The following is a 17439-nucleotide window of genomic DNA, read 5'->3' as shown; positions in this document are numbered from 1 at the left end:
TTGTGACACCCCGAGACCGATGCTCCAGATGCCTTCCTTTGTTTTAGTTGTTGTCGTGTGTTTATTGTGTTTGTTGCATTATCATAATTGTTTTGCATATTTCATTCCGATGTGTTTATGCCATGATCATGATGAGTGCCATTGCCATATTTTGTTTATTGCATCATGTTCATCTCTTATTATATTTCATTGTGCCATTTCATTTTTGTTGCATTGAGCCTCTTGTCATTTTGCATTATGCCATCCTTTGCCTGATGCATCATATTATAGCATTGTGTCATCCATGTTGTTCCAAGTCCCTCATGTGCATTGCCTCTACATTATGTTTGTTGAATGCTCCATGTATGATCATGCATCATCACCTCCTCCTTCCTTCTTCTTTCTTCCATTTTGGCAAGTGACCTTTTCCCCTCCTCTGTAAATGTTCGCTTATTTTCTGCAAACCCTACACCTTGCCTTTAACGCCTCTGTCAAAATTTAGCTCATTTGAGGTTGATTTGGTTGGGTTCAAAAATGGCTCAAGTTTTAATTCAATTCAAACTTGAATTATTTTCCTACGTCTAAAAATTGCCAGATCAATTTATTAAAATCCTTCATAATTCCAGCAGTCTAGAGATATTCTCACTTATTTCAAATTCATCCCCAATATCTCTGGCCTTTTCCCTTTTGACGGCTGTCTATTTATGGGCAGAATTAAAAGAAAAGGAAAGGCATCACCTTATCCGAAGCCACCTGGGCCATTTCCCTTCAACCAGCCCACCTCACTTACCTCCATCAGCCCAGCTAGCCCACCAGCAACAAACTCATGTGGATCGTCTTCCTCTTCTGTACGGCAGGGCATCCATGGACGCCACGTCGACAGTCCGGTCGATTTGACGGCCGGAGGGACCCCTGGCCTCCCTATAAGACCGCCCCGGTGCCCTAGACCTCCTCCTCTATCAATTCTCCCCTTTCCTGCCCTCGCCACCGCCAAGGTAAGGACACCCACACGCCCGCCGACGCCATGGCCAAGAGGAGGCCGAGCTCCTCTTCGACTTGATCAGCTCGGCCCAGCCTTCTCCTTCCGCGTCTCCCTCGGCCTCGCAAGCACCCATTCGAGCCACAGATCAACCTCCTCCCCGACGTCTTCTTCCCCAACTTCCTCTGCTTCATGGACCCGAAGCCCTGCCAAGTCCACCGCCTCGACCAGCGCGTCTTCTCGCCGTCCCCATGCACCGCCGACCTCGTTCAACTCCATCAGCATCCCCTCGGTGAGCAGCCGCTCCTCCTAGCCCCTCTTTGGTTCGAGTTTCGTAGCCGTACCCGGCGATCCTTAGGCGTCCGAGCCGCTGTTGTCGTGCTATCGCCATGGCCATTTGAAGCCGAGGCTTTGTTTTCCGCGCACCCGCACACCTTGCCGCCGCCCTTGCTGCACTTGCACACCTCGCCAGACGCTGCCTCTGTCCGCCCACACAGCCGCACGCCCGCTGCTTGCCCCGCTTCTCACTCCGTACACGCCAAGCTGCTGCCGTCGCTCGCCGAGCCGTGCCGCGCCCGAGTCGAGCGAGGGCTCAAGCTCGAGTCGCTGCACGCGCGCATCCCGTAGCTATACCGTCACCTTTTTCCGCACGCCCGCCGGCACCGCCGCGTTAGCTCGCTGCCAGCGCCAGCGAGATCCCCGTGCTTCCATGACTGAAGCTTAGCGTTTTGGTTCACGTTCTTATTTCGTGGCATGCACTGCACATACACCCTCACTTCCACACCTGCACGCGAGCACCCCGCGTGGCCCCAAGGCACCCAGGCTAGCACCTGCTGCTTGTTGTTGAGGTCCGTCGTGAGCACAGCCAAGGCCGGCCCTTTGTTTCTGTTGTTTGGTTAGGTTCGCTCGGGCTATTGGTTCAGTAAGAACTCTACTGTCATTTTTCCACAAATTCAGTTTAGGTCCTACTCGTTAGCCGAGCTCAATGGCGACAAGGTATCAAAGTTTGGTCTCATTCACCTAGAAAACAAGAACAGATACAACCCACATCAGCACACACGCATCTTATAACATCACATCTAATGGCTATAAAAGATGAATGAGACCAAATTATATCTCATCTGGATGAGTTCTAGCAAAACTGGGTATCAAATCCCCACGGGCGCAACATTCTTTTCCATCAATTTTTGCCTCACCAGATCAAGCTTTGTTCTTGTTCATATAGTATCAAGTCCAGTATCCACCACAAGCACTTTCTATGCGAGTTGGTCAGTGTGCTGTGTTTTGAACTGTGAGGTCCTGAGATCAAATCCCAGGGTGGCCCCATCTCTTTTGCCCCTGTTTTTCTCTGTTTCTTTTAGTTTTCCACACACACTCAGCCGCTGGGCCAAAACTCCTCCTGGGCCGCTGCACTGTGTTGCATTTGGCTCGCTTAGTTTTTTTCCTTCTCCGTGGTTTTAGGATAAGATATTTTTTTGACACTACACACAAAAAATGTCAAAGTGTCGAAAAAATGTCTTATATTATGGGACAGAGAAAGTACTTAATATCTTGTCCTTTGCAAAAGTAATAATGATCTTTCCAGGCATGCCTAGGAACAATGCCGAAAAGTACCCCTTTGGTGCATGGCAACTTTAACAATAAGCAGAATAGTTTTACAACACATAATTTTACTCTTAACAGAGAATGCTGAATTGCTGATGCCACCATGTTACAAAGATTTCACTGTGCGAGTACGCTGCATAATAAGAGAAGTTTGAGATTGTGAGATGAAAACTGGCAAGTAGATTGGCTAGGAGCATAATCAGTAGCGTTGGCGAGTGCTTACTTGTAGAGGTAAGCACCAATGCCAAGAATGATGCAGATCAGTATGATATCAACTGTGAAGTTCCTTGTCGATCGAATCTGCACAACACCCAGATCCAGATTTTGATTTGTCAGCAGAACAAAAGAATGAAAGTTGTTCTTCATCAGGGATCTAAGGGAGTAACAAAGCCAACCTGGTTGACTATCTCTTTAAGCCTGACGTTGGTCTTTCTTAGTTCTGTGTTAGCCTTGTCGACCTGCAGAAAATACCATGCATACCAGTCAGTTTTCATCCATGGAAAAGACAGGAGGACGGACCAGAAAGCATTTTCTTTTACAAGAGCAGAATGGGGTCAAAACCTTTCCGTCAATTTCGTCCATGAGAGGGACCTGCCTGTCCAGTTCCTGCAGAATTACATCATCAAGAGTCAATTGTAGCTCCAGACATAAGACAGTTTTAGAACCAGCTTGGGTTATTATGCGTGCCACTTGACGCATTTGCAGCCGACTGACCTCACCAATGTCCTCTGCCAGGTTTTTCAGCGTGTCCAGGCCTTCAGAAATGAGGTCCAGCCCTTCATCCTGCGCATCGCATCACATTTAGAAAGGTAAACTCAGGGTTTTCAGAAGTCGACTGCTGGCTTTGTGATGGCATTTATCTATGAGTTTGTAGAAATGGATATGATCAGCACAAGAAGAGAATCGTTGCCTGTTTGATCCGGCGCATCTCGAGCTCCATTCGAAAAGCCTCCGATTCCTCGCTGGTCTGGAAGTAGCCCTCGTCCAAAGTTTCAGCTGCAACTGGTTGAAAGTTGAAACACGAGAAACATGGTTGGTTCCAACTCTGAATGAGAACCAAATCCTTGTGTTTTTCTTTACATGCGATATGCAACTTTTAATATATGATCCCCTAAAATCAGAGGATTTCTAAGTATAAGAGCATTTATATCACTAAAGTAGTGATCTAAACGCTCAGAGGGAGTACAGTTTTGCACGAGGAATGATATGCAATGCAGACTGAAGAATGTGTTGCTGTACACTGGTACTAACTGAAGAATGCACCGGAACATCAGAGACAAGCCTGAACACAATTTCAGTAGCTGAGATGATACTTCGCAGATGAAAGAAAAGAAACCTGAAGAATCAAACTTGATCCCCGGCCGAGTGTTTCCGCCGCCGTTCTGATCCGCCGTGCCGCCACCGTCGGGGATCGACTGGATCCTCTGATGCAATGCCGAGACCAGATCAGGCCGCAGCGCCATCTCCTCCGGGGACACCCCTTTCATCTGTGCATGCATGTTCAATCGTTCATGCATCCGTATTTGTATCGAAACTCATCGGGATGATCTACCAATTTCGAGAAGAAAACTATGGAGGGTAAAACTACGAGCTCGGATCGAATGGATGGCGTGTGAATGTGATCGATTGTTTTTGTCACCTTCTTGCCGGCTAGCTTCTGGAGCTTGGCCACTTCCTCCAGGAGCCTCGCCTTGGTGCGCCGCACGCCGGCGTTGAGGGTCACCGCCGCCGCCCGGTTCGTCTCCCTCGCGGCCCGCTCCGACTTCTGAATTCAATCACAGTTTGACATGAACCGTGAGCGCGACATTTCAGGCAGGATCAAGGATCAAGGATCAAGGAAGGCCACATGCAGCTAGCAACGCGAGGAGGCGGCGGGGAACGGGACCTCGATGGCTCCGTCGATCACGGCGTCCATGTCGGCGTATAGCCGCGAGAAGGGGTCGGCGGCGTCATTCCGGTGCTTGTCGGCGTCGTACCTCTCGTACTTCTTGCAGATGGCGTCCACCCGGGTCAGCACGTCGATCATGCTCATCTTGCCGTCCTCCCCGTGATCACCGCCGCACAATGCCGCAGCTGGAGTGGGGCCTCTCGTCGATGGGCGCGCCGCTGCAACGGCGGTGGTCAGTTAGTACGGTGAATCAGTGTAAACTACGCCGGATAGGAGAAAAGGAGGAGGGTAAGGGAATGGACGAGATCATTCAGGAGGAGCTGGTCGTGGAATGGTTTGGGGATATCTCACTCGTTGTTAGTTTGTTAGTTACACGCGAAACCCCCGGTGTTTGTTATTCATTTTTTTTTTGCGAAATCATTTAAAAGATTGTTATTTGAAAATTTACTGTGAACTCAGTCTGAAACGGCTTTGCCACATCATTTCTTTGTATCATGGAAGCTACTCTTGCATAGAAATGTTCTTCGACACACAATTTTTGTTACTATTTTTTATATACATGCGTGAATCAAAACGCCGCTAAATGTCCGAACACTGTGGTCCAGACACTTTGCGCCATCCAATGGTGTGCATCAACGTCCGCGAACCGGTCTGTACGTCTGAATTCCTGCAAAACGAAAGCAAAACACAGAGGTACCGGAGTCTGACAGCCGCCACATGGGAGTCTGACACCCACAAGTACTCACAAAACCCCCCATCCACAGCATGATTAGGAGAATATGGACATGACCTATCCGTTAGCTTAGCATATTAATCGTTCAGTTTTATTCCTATTGCTTTATTCATGTCATATACATATTCCTTTGACTATGAGATTATGCAACTCCCAGGTACCGGAGGAATGCCTTGTGTGCTATCAAACGTCACAACGTAACTGGGTGATTATAAAGATGCTCTTCAGGTATCTTCGAAGGTGTTTGTTGGGTTGTCATAGATCGAGATTAGGATTTGTCACTCCAAGTATCGGAGAGGTATCTCTGGGCCCTCTCGGTAATACACATCATGAGAAGCTTTGCAAGCAAAGTGACTAATGAGTTAGTTGCGGACTGATGTATTACGGAACGAGTAAAGAGACTTGCTGGTAACGAGATTGAACTAGGTATGAGGATACCAACGATCGAATCTCGGGCAAGTAACATACCGATGACAAAGGGAATAACGTATGTTGTCATAACGGGTCGACTGATAAAGATCTTCGTAGAATATGTAGGAGCCAATATGAGTATCTAGGTTCCGCTATTGATTATTGACCGGAGAGGTGTCTCGGTCATGTCTACATAGTTCTCGAACCCGTAGGGTCCGCACGCTTAACGTTCGATGACGATTTAGTATTATATGAGTTATGTGATTTGGTGACCGAATTTTGCTTGGAGTCCCGGATGAGATCACGGACATGATGAGGAGTCTCGAAATGGTCGAGAGGTAAAGATTGATATACATGATGAGTACCGCGGGGGGGGGGGGGGGGTTACCGGAACCCCCGGGGGAAAGATATGGGCCATATGGGGAGGCGGCGCCTAGAACACAAAAACAACAATCGTTAGCCGTGTGTGGCGCCCCCCTCCACAATTTACACCCCCGGTCATAGTTTTGCGATGCTTAGGCAAAGCCCTGCGAGGATCGCTTCACCATCACCGTCACCATGCCGTCGTGCTGAGGAACTCATCTACTTCCTCAACACCTTGCTGGATCAAGAAGGCGAGGGATGTCATCGCGCTGAACGTGTGCAGAACTCGGAGGTGCCGTACGTTCGGTGCTTGATCGGTCGGAGCTAAAAGAAGTTTGACTACATCAACCATGTTGTCAAACACTTCCACTTTTGGTCTACGAAGGTACGTGGACACACTCTCCACTCTCGTTGCTATGCATCTCCTAGTAGATCTTGCGTGAGCGTAGGAAATTTCTTGAAATTGTATGCTACGTTTCCCAACATAACCCCAGTTCTCCCTTGGCACTATCAGTGGCATCCAGCTTATATTGCCAGAACGGTGGCTCTTGTTCTCCACCCGCGGGACGAAGTAGTGCCTGAACAGTCCACATTGGGGGCAACCCCAACGAAATTCTCACACAAGTGAGCAAAGATCGTCATGCACGCCATCACATTTGGCGTGAAATACAAGAGGTGGAATCCATAGATTGCCATCATCGCCTCTAGGAAATCGGAGAAGGGAGGGAAGAGGCCGCAGGTGAAATATGCGCAGAAAAACTTGTATGAACCTGGTGGATCCTCCTCTCCCTCTGATACGTCCATTTTGCATCATGCTTTTATATTGATATTTAATGCATTATGGGCTGTTATTACACATTATATCACAATACTTATGCCTATTTTCTCTTATTTTATAAGGTTTACATGAAGAAGGGGAATGCCGACAACTGGAATCCTGGACTAGAAAAGGAGCAAATATTAGAGACATATTCTACACAACTCCAAAAGCCCTGAAACTTTACAGAGCATATTTTTGGAATATATAAAAAATATTGGGCGAAGAAAGAACCAGAGGGGGGCCACTAGCTAGCCACAAGGGTGGAGGGCGCGCCCTACCCCCTTGGGCGCCCCCCCGACCTTGTGGGCCCCCTAGCAGGCCTCCGGTGACCATCTTTGGCTATATGGTGTGTTTTGACCTGGAAAAAAAATGAAGAAGAAGCTTTCGGGATGAAGCGGCGCCGTCTCGAGGCAGAACCTGGGCAGAACTAATCTAGGGCTCCGGCGGAGCTGTTCTACCGGGGAAACATCCCTCTGGGAGGGGGAAGCCATCGCCATCGCCATCACCAACGATCCTCTCATCGAGAGGGGGTCAATCTCCATCAGCATCTTCACCAGCACCATCTCCTCTCAAACCCTAGTTCATCACTTGTATTAGATCTTGGTCCCAAAACCTCAGATTGGTACCTGTGGGTTGCTAGTAGTGTTGATTACTCCTTGTAGTTGATTCTAGTTGGTTTGTTTGGTGGAAGATTATATTTTCAGATCCTTAATGATAATTAATACTCCTCTGATCTTGATCATAAATATGTTTTATGAGTAGTTACGTTTGTTCCCGAGGACATGGGAGAAGTCTTGTTATAAGTAATCATGTGAATTTGGTATTCGTTTGATATTTTGATGAGATGTATGTTGTATTTCCTCTAGTGGTGTTATGTGAATGTCGAGTACATGACACTTCACCATTATTTGGGCCTAGCGGAAGGCATTGATAAGTAATAAGTAGATGATGGGTTGCTAGAGTGACATAAGCTTAGACCCTAGTTTATGCGTTGCTTCGTAAGGGGCTGATTTGGATCCATATGTTTCATGCTATGGTTAGGTTTACCTTAATACTTCTTTCGTATTTGTGGATGCTTGCGAGAGGGGTTAATCATAAGTGAGAGGCTTGTCCAAGGAAGGGATGTTGGGGAATGTTGTTGGGGAACGTAGTAATTTCAAAAAAATTCCTACGCACACGCAAGATCATGGTGATGCATAGCAACAAGAGGGGAGAGCGTGATCTACGTACCCTTGTAGACCGACAGCGGAAGCGTTAGCACAACGCAGTTGATGTAGTCGTACGTCTTCACGGCCCGACCGATCAAGCACCGAAACTACGGCACCTCCGAGTTCTAGCACACGTTCAGCTCGATGACGATCCCCGGACTCCGATCCAGCAAAGTGTCGGGGAAGAGTTCTGTCAGCACGACGGCGTGGTGACGATCTTGATGTACTACTGTCGCAGGGCTTCGCCTAAGCACCGCTACAATATTATCGAGGACTATGGTGGAAGGGGGCACCGCACACGGCTAAGAATATGATCACGTGGATCAACTTGTGTTTAGGGGTGCCCCTTGCCCTCGTATATAAAGGATCAAGGGGGGGGGTGCGGCCGGCCAGGAGGAGGGCGCGCCAGGAGGAGTCCTACTCCCACCGGGAGTAGGATTCCCCCCCTTTCCTAGTTGGAATAGGATTCGGGAGGGGGAAAGAGGAGAGAGAGAGAAGGGAGGGGGGGCGCCGCCCCCCTCTCCTTGTCCTATTCAGACTAGGGGGGGGCACGTGGCCCAGCCCTGGCCACCTCTCCTCTCTTCCACTAAAGCCCACTAAGGCCCATATACCTCCCGGGGGGTTCCGGTAACCTCCCGGTACTCCGGTAAAATCCCGATTTCACCCGGAACACTTCCGATATCCAAATATAGGCTTCCAATATATCAATCTTTATGTCTCGACCATTTAGAGACTCCTCTCATGTCCGTGATCACATCCGGGACTCCGAACAAACTTCGGTACATCAAAATGCATAAACTCATAATATAACTATCATCGAAACCTTAAGCGTGCGGACCCTACTGGTTCGAGAACAATGTAGACATGACCGAGACACGTCTCCAGTCAATAACCAATAGTGGAACCTGGATGCTCATATTGGCTCCTACATATTCTACGAAGATCTTTTATCGGTCAGACCGCATAACAACATACGTTGTTCCCTTTGTCATCGGTATGTTACTTGCCCGAGATTCGATCGTCGGTATCTCAATACCTAGTTCAATCTCGTTACCGGCAAGTCTCTTTACTCGTTTCGTAATACATCATCTCACAACTAACTCATTAATTGCAATGCTTGCAAGGCTTATGTGATGTGCATTGCCGAGAGGGCCCAGAGATACCTCTCCGACAATAGGAGTGACAAATCCTAATCTCGAAATACGCCAACCCAACATGTACCTTTGGAGACACCTGTAGAGCACCTTTATAATCACCCAGTTACGTTGTGACGTTTGGTAGCACACAAAGTGTTCCTCCGGCAAACGGGAGTTGCATAATCTCATAGTCATAGGAACATGTATAAGTCATGAAGAAAGCAATAGCAACATACTAAACGATCGGGTGCTAAGCTAATAGAATGGGCCATGTCAATCAGATCATTCACCTAATGATGTGATCCCGTTAATCAAATAACAACTCTTTGTCCATGGTTAGGAAACATAACCATCTTTGATTAACGAGCTAGTCAAGTAGAGGCATACTAGTGACACTCTGTTTGTCTATGTATTCACACATGTATTATGTTTCCAGTTAATACAATTCTAGCATGAATAATAAACATTTATCATGATATAAGGAAATAAATAATAACTTTATTATTGCCTCTAGGGCATATTTCCTTCAGTCTCCCACTTGCACTAGAGTCAATAATCTAGTTCACATCGCCATGTGATTCAACACTAAGAGTTCACATCACCATGTGATTAACACCCATAGTTCACATCGTCATGTGACCTATACCCAAAGGGTTTACTAGAGTCAATAATCTAGTTCACATCATTTATGTGATTAACACCCAAAGAGTACTAAGGTGTGATCATGTTTTGCTTGTGAGATAATTTTAGTCAACGGGTCTGTCACATACAGATCCGTAAGTATTTTGCGAATTCTATGTCTACAATGCTCTGCACGGAGCTACTCTAGCTAATTGCTCCCACTTTCAATATGTATCTAGATCGAGACTTAGAGTCATCCAGATCTGTGTCAAAACTTGCATCGACGTAACTTTTTACGACGAACCTTTGGTCACCTCCATAATCGAGAAATATTTCCTTATTCTACTAAGGATAATTTTGACCAATGTCTAGTGATCTACTCTTAGATCACTATTGTACTCCCTTTCTTAACACGGTGTAGGGTATACAATAGATCTGGTACACATCATGGCATACTTTATAGAACCTATGGCTGAGGCATAGGGAATGACTTTCATTCTCTTTCTATCTTCTGCCGTGGTCGGGCTTTGAGTCTTACTCAATTTCATACCTTGTAACACAGCCAAGAACTCTTTCTTTGACTATTCCATTTTTGAACTACTTCAAAATATTGTCGAGGTATGTACTCATTGAAAAAACTTATCAAGCGTCTTGATCTATCTCTATAGATTTTGATGCTTAATATGTAAGCAGCTTCACCGAGGTCTTTCTTTGAAAAACTTCTTTAAAAACACTCCTTTATGCTTTGCAGAATAATTCTACATTATTTCCGATCAACAATATGTCATTCACATATACTTATCAGAAATGTTGTAGTGCTCCCACTCACTTTCTTGTAAATACAGGCTTCACCGCAAGTCTGTATAAAACTATATGCTTTGATCAACTTATCAAAGCATATATTCCAACTCCGAGATGCTTGCACCAGTCCATAGATGGATCGCTGGAGCTTGCATATTTTGTTAGCTCCTTTTGGATCGACAAAACCTTTCGGCTGCATCATATACAACTCTTCTTCCAGAAATCCATTCAGGAATGCAGTTTTGACATCCATTTGCTGGATTTCATAAAATGCGGCAATTGCCAACATGATTCGGATAGACTTAAGCATAGATACGAGTGAGAAACTCTCATCATAGTCAACACCTTGAACTTGTCGAAAACCTTTTTGCGACAATTCTAGCTTTGTAGATAGTAACACTACTATCAGCGTCCGTCTTCCTCTTGAAGATCCATTTAATCTCAATGGCTCGCTGATCATTGGGCAAGTCAATCAAAGTCCATACTTTGTTGTCATACATGGATCTCATCTCAGATTTCATGGCCTCAAGCCATTTCGCAGAATCTAGGCTCATCATCACTTCCTCATAGTTCGCAAGTTCGTCATGGTCTAGTAACATGACTTCCAGAACAGGATTACCGTACCACTTTGGTGCGGATCTCACTCTGCTTTACCTACGAGATTCGGTATTAACTTGATCTGAAGTTACATGATCATCATCATTAGTCTTCCTCACTAATTGGTGTAGTAGTCACAGGAACAGATTTCTTGTGATGAACTACTTTTCAATAAGGGAGAAGGTACAATTACCTTATCAAGTTCTACTTTCCTCCCACTCACTTCTTTCGAGAGAAATTCCTTCTCTAGAAAGGATCCATTCAAAGCAACGAATATCTTGCCTTCGGATTTGTGATAGAAGGTGTACCCAACATTTTCTTTTTGGGTATCCTATGAAGACGCACTTCTCCGATTTGGGTTTGAGCTTATCAGGTTGAAACTTTTTCACATAAGCATTGCAACCTCAAACTTTAAGAAACGACAGCTTAGGTTTCTTGCCAAAACATAATTCATACGGTGTCGTTTCAACGGATTTAGATGGTGCCCTATTTAACGTGAATGCAGCTGTCTCTAATGCATAATCCCAAAACGATAGTGGTATATTGGTAAGAGACATCATACTTCGCACCATATCTAATAAAGTACGGTTATGACGTTCGGACACACCATTATGATGTGGTGTTCCAGGTGGCGTGAGTAGTGAAACTATTTCACATTGTTTTTAACTGAAGGCCAAACTCGTAACTCAAATATTTTACTTCTGCGATCATATCATAGAAACTTTTTATTTTTGTTACGATGATTCTCCACTTCACTCTGAAATTCTTTGAACTTTTCAAATGTTTCAGACTTGTGTTTCATCAAGTAGATATACCCATATCTGCTCAAATCATCTGTGAAGGTCAGAAAATAACGATACCCGCCGTGAGCCTCAACACTCATCGGATCACATACATCAGTATGTATTATTTCCAATAAGTCAGTTGCTCGCTCCATTGTTCCGGAGAACGGAGTCTTAGTCATCTTGCCCATAAGGCATGGTTCGCAAGCATCAAGTGATTCATAATCAAGTGATTCCAAAATCCCATCAGCATGGAGTTTCTTCATGCGCTTTACACCAATATGACCTAAACGGTAGTGCCACAAATAAGTTGCATTATCATTATTAACTTTGCATCTTTTATCTTCAATATTATGAATATGTGTATCACTACAATCAAGATCCAATGAACCATTTTCATTGGGTGTGTAACCATATAAGGTTTTATTCATGTAAACAAAACAACAATTATTCTCTAACTTAAATGAATAACCGTATTGCAATAAACATGATCAAATCATATTCATGCTCAATGCAAACACCAAATAACACTTATTTAGGTTCAACACTAATCCCGAAAGTATAGGGAGTGTGCGATGATGATCATATCAATCTTGGAACTACTTCCAACACACATCGTCACTTCACCCTTAACTAGTTTCTATTCATTCTGCAACTCCCGTTTCGAGTTACTACTCTTAGCAACTGAACCAGTATCAAATACCGAGGAGTTGCTATGAACACTAGTAAAATACACATTAATAATCTGTATATCAAATATACCTTTGTTCACTTTGCCATCCTTCTTATCCGCCAAATACTTGGGGCAGTTCCGCTTCCAGTGACCAGTCCCTTTGCAGTAGAAGCACTTAGTCTCAGGCTTAGGACCAGACTTGGGCTTCTTCACTTGAGCAGCAACTTGCTTGCTGTTCTTCTTGAAGTTCCCCTTCTTCCCTTTGCCCTTTTATTGAAACTAGTGGTCTTGTCTACCATCAACACTTGAGCTCTTTCTTGATTTCTACCTTCATCGATTTCATCATCATGAAAAGCTCGGGAGTCGTTTTCGTCATCCCTTGCATACTATAGTTCATCACGAAGTTTTACTAACTTGGTGATGGTGACTAGAGAATTCTGTCAATCACTATCTTATCTGGAAGATTAACTCCCACTTGATTCAAGCGATTGTAGTACCCAGACAATCTGAGCACATGCTCACTAGTTGAGCGATTCTCCTCCATCTTTTGGCTATAGAACTTGTTGGAGACTTCATATCTCTCAACTCGGGTATTTGCTTGAAATATTAACTTCAACTCCTAGAACATCTCATATGGTCCATGACGTTCAAAATGTCTTTTGAAGTCCCGATTCTAAGCCGTTAAGCATGGTGCACTAAACTATTAAGTAGTCATCATATTGAGCTAGCCAAACGTTCATAACGTCTGCATCTGCTCCTGCAATAGGTCTGTCACCTAGCGGTGCATCAAGGACATAATTCTTCTGTGCAGCAATGAGGATAAACCTCAGATCACGGATCCAATCCGCATCATTTCTACTAACATCTTTCAACACAATTTTCTCTAGGAACATATCAAAATAAACACAGGGAAGCAACAACGCGAGCTATTGATCTACAACATGATTTGCAAAATACTACCAGGACTAAGTTCATGATAAATTTAAGTTCAATTAATCATATTACTTAAGAACTCCCACTTAGATAGACATCCCTCTAATCCTCTAAGTGATCATGTGATCCAAATCAACTAAACCATGTCCGATCATCACGTGAGATGGAGTAGTTTCATTGGTGAACATCACTATGTTGATCATATCTACTATATGATTCACGCTCGACCTTTCGGTCTCCGTGTTCCGAGGCCATATCTGTATATGCTTGGCTCGTCAAGTATAACCTGAGTATTCCGCGTGCGCAACTGTTTTGCACCCGTTGTATTTGAACATAGAGCCTATCACACCCGATCATCACGTGGTGTCTCAGCACGAAGAACTTTCGCAACGGTGCATACTCAGGGAGAACACTTCTTGATAATTAGTGAGAGATCATCTTAAAATGCTACCGTCAATCAAAGCAAGATAAGATGCATAAAAGATAAACATCACATGCAATCAATATAAGTGATATGATATGGCCATCATCATCTTGTGCTTGTGATCTCCATCTTCGAAGCACCGTCGTGATCACCATCGTCACCGGCGCGACACCTTGATCTCCATCGTAGCATCGTTGTCGTCTCGCCAATCTTATGCTTCCACGACTATCGCTACCGCTTAGTGATAAAGTAAAGCATTACAGTGCGATTGCATTGCATACAATAAAGCGACAACCATATGGCTCCTGCCAGTTGCCGATAACTCGGTTACAAAACATGATCATCTCATACAATAAAATTTAGCATCATGTCTTGACCATATCACATCACAACATGCCCTGCAAAAACAAGTTAGACGTCCTCTACTTTGTTGTTGCAAGTTTTACGTGGCTGCTACGGGCTTAAGCAACAAGCAATCTTACCTACGCATCAAAACCACAATGATAGTTTGTCAAGTTGGTGCTGTTTTAACCTTCGCAAGGACCGGGCGTAGCCACACTCGGTTCAACTAAAGTTGGAGAAACTGTCACCCGCTAGCCACCTTTGTGCAAAGCACGTCGGGAGAACCGGTCTCGCGTAAGCGTACGCGTAATGTTGGTCCGGGCCGCTTCGTCCAACAATACCGCCAAACCAAAGTATGACATGCTGGTAAGCAGTATGACTTATATCGCCCACAACTCACTTGTGTTCTACTCGTGCATATAACATCAACACATAAAACCTAGGCTCGGATGCCACTGTTGGGGAACGTAGTAATTTCAAAAAAATTCCTACGCACACGCAAGATCATGGTGATGCATAGCAACAAGAGGGGAGAGTGTGATCTACGTACCCTTGTAGACCGACAGCGGAAGCGTTAGCACAACGCGGTTGATGTAGTCGTACGTCTTCACGGCCCGACCGATCAAGCACCGAAACTACGGCACCTTCGAGTTCTAGCACACGTTCAGCTCGATGACGATCCCCGGACTCCGATCCAGCAAAGTGTCGGGGAAGAGTTCCGTCAGCACGACGGCGTGGTGACGATCTTGATGTACTACTGTCGCAGGGCTTCGCCTAAGCACCGCTACAATATTATCGAGGACTATGGTGGAAGGGGGCACCGCACACGGCTAAGAATATGATCACGTGGATCAACTTGTGTTTAGGGGTGCCCCCTGCCCCCGTATATAAAGGATCAAGGGGGGGTGCGGCCGGCCAGGAGGAGGGCGCGCCAGGAGGAGTCCTACCCCCACCGGGAGTAGGATTCCCCCCTTTCCTAGTTGGAATAGGATTCGGGAGGGGGAAAGAGGAGAGAGAGAAGGAAGGGGGGCGCCGCCCCCCTCTCCTTGTCCTATTCGGACTAGGGTGGGAGGGGCGCGCGGCCCAGCCATGGCCACCTCTCCTCTCTTCCACTAAAGCCCACTAAGGCCCATATACCTCCCGGGGGGTTCCGGTAACCTCCTGGTACTCTAGTAAAATCCCGATTTCACCCGGAACACTTCCGATATCCAAATATAGGCTTCCAATATATCAATCTTTATGTCTCGACCATTTTGAGACTCCTCGTCATGTCCGTGATCACATCCGAGACTCCGAACAAACTTCGGTACATCAAAATGCATAAACTCATAATATAACTGTCATCGAAACCTTAAGTGTGCGGACCCTACGGGTTCGAGAACAATGTAGACATGACCGAGACACGTCTCCAGTCAATAACCAATAGTGGAACCTGGATGCTCATATTGGCTCCTACATATTCTATGAAGATCTTTTATCGGTCAGACCGCATAACAACATACGTTGTTCCCTTTGTCATCGGTATGTTACTTGCCCGAGATTCGATCGTCGGTATCTCAATACCTAGTTCAATCTTGTTACCAGCAAGTCTCTTTACTCATTCCGTAATACATCATCTCACAACTAAATCATTAGTTGCAATGCTTGCAAGGCTTATGTGATGTGCATTGCCGAGAGGGCCCAGAGATACCTCTCCGACAATCAGAGTGACAAATCCTAATCTCGAAATAAGCCAACCCAACATGTACCTTTGGAGACACCTGTAGAGCACCTTTATAATCACCCAGTTATGTTGTGACGTTTGGTAGCACACAAAGTGTTCCTCCGGCAAACGGGAGTTGCATAATCTCATAGTCATAGGAACATGTATAAGTCATGAAGAAAGCAATAGCAACATACTAAACGATCGGGTGCTAAGCTAATAGAATGGGTCATGTCAATCAGATCATTCACCTAATGATGTGATCCCGTTAATCAAATAACAACTCTTTGTCCATGGTTAGGAAACATAACCATCTTTGATTAACGAGCTAGTCAAGTAGAGGCATACTAGTGACACTCTGTTTGTCTATGTATTCACACATGTATTATGTTTCCGGTTAATACAATTCTAGCATGAATAATAAACATTTATCATGATATAAGGAAATAAATAATAACTTTATTATTGCCTCTAGGGCATATTTCCTTCAAATGTAGCATGCCATTTCAAAAAATTTCCTACGATCACGCAAGATCTATCTAGGAGATGCATAATAACAAGGGGGAGAGTGTGTCCACGTACCCTCGTAGACCGAAAGCGGAAGTGTTAGGTTAACGCAGTTGATGTAGTCGAACGTCTTCGTGATCCAACCGATCAAGTACCGAACGTACGACACCTCCGAGTTCAGCACACGTTCAGCTCGATGACGTCCCTCGAACTCTTGATCCAGCAAAGTGTCGAGGGAGAGTTTCGTCAGCACGACGGCGTGGTGACGGTGATGGTGATGTGATCCGCGCAGGGCTTCGCCTAAGCACTATGTGAATATATATGACCGGAGGAGTAAACCGTGGAGGGAGACGCCGCACATGGCTTGGAACAATTGGTGTGTCTCCAAGGGGTGCCCTGCCCACGTATATAAAGGAGAGAGAGGGAGGAGGCCGGCCCTAGGGGGCGCGCCAAGTGGGGGGAGTCCTACTAGGACTCCCAGTCCTAGTAGGATTCGGCCCCCCTCTTATTCCTTCTCATGGAGGGGGAAAAGGGGGAAGGAGAGGGAGGAGGGGAAGGAAAGGGGGGCACCGCCCCCTCCCCTAGTCCAATTCAGACTCCCATGGGGGCACCCCTTGTGGGCTGCCTCCTCTCTCCCCTATGGCCCATAGTGCCCCATTACTTTCCCCCGGGGGTTCCAGTAACCTCCTAGTACTCTGAAAATACCCGAAATGATCCAGAACCGTTTCGGTGTCCGAATACTATCGTCCAATATATCAATATTTACCTCTCGACCATTTCGAGACTCCTCGTCATGTCCGTGATCTCAACATATGTTATTCCCTTTGTCATCGGTATGTTACTTGCCCGAGATTCGATCATCGGTATCCTCATACGTAGTTCAATCTCGTTACCGGCAATTCTCTTTACTTGTTCTATAATGCATCATCCTACAA

At 45.6% G+C, this 17439-nt stretch overlaps 1 protein-coding gene across 1 annotated transcript; it reads right to left on the bottom strand.

Annotated features, from left to right (window-relative positions):
- Nucleotides 1-2782: 2782 nt before the first annotated feature.
- LOC147971513 (syntaxin-71-like) lies at nt 2783-5335 on the bottom strand. Its single transcript, XM_087526151.1, has 8 exons — nt 4449-5335; nt 4205-4328; nt 3900-4088; nt 3474-3565; nt 3278-3346; nt 3125-3169; nt 2959-3021; nt 2783-2863 (listed from the first exon to the last, which is right to left on the bottom strand). Exons 1-8 carry the CDS (start codon nt 4593-4595, stop codon nt 2783-2785), a joined length of 810 nt encoding a protein of 269 aa, XP_087382277.1. The 5' UTR covers nt 4596-5335.
- Nucleotides 5336-17439: the final 12104 nt, after the last annotated feature.

The sequence above is a fragment of the Triticum urartu genome, chromosome 5A (assembly GCF_056163025.1).
Source record: "Triticum urartu cultivar PI428250 chromosome 5A, HENAU_Tu73, whole genome shotgun sequence".
NCBI lineage: Eukaryota > Viridiplantae > Streptophyta > Magnoliopsida > Poales > Poaceae > Triticum > Triticum urartu.
The sequence above is the reverse complement of the archived record's forward strand: the minus strand, read 5'-3'. Positions and strand labels throughout refer to the sequence as shown.

Bases quoted from the DNA above. Each gene is read 5' to 3' on its own strand.
- LOC147971513 (XM_087526151.1), bottom strand. From the start codon at position 4,595: ATGAGCATGATCGACGTGCTGACCCGGGTGGACGCCATCTGCAAGAAG. The intron at 4,329-4,448 runs GTCCCGTTCCCC...GATTGAATTCAG, and splicing joins TGATCGACGGAGCCATCGAG to AAGTCGGAGCGGGCCGCGAG. The intron at 2,864-2,958 runs GTTGGCTTTGTT...GGTGTTGTGCAG, and splicing joins TTAAAGAGATAGTCAACCAG to ATTCGATCGACAAGGAACTT.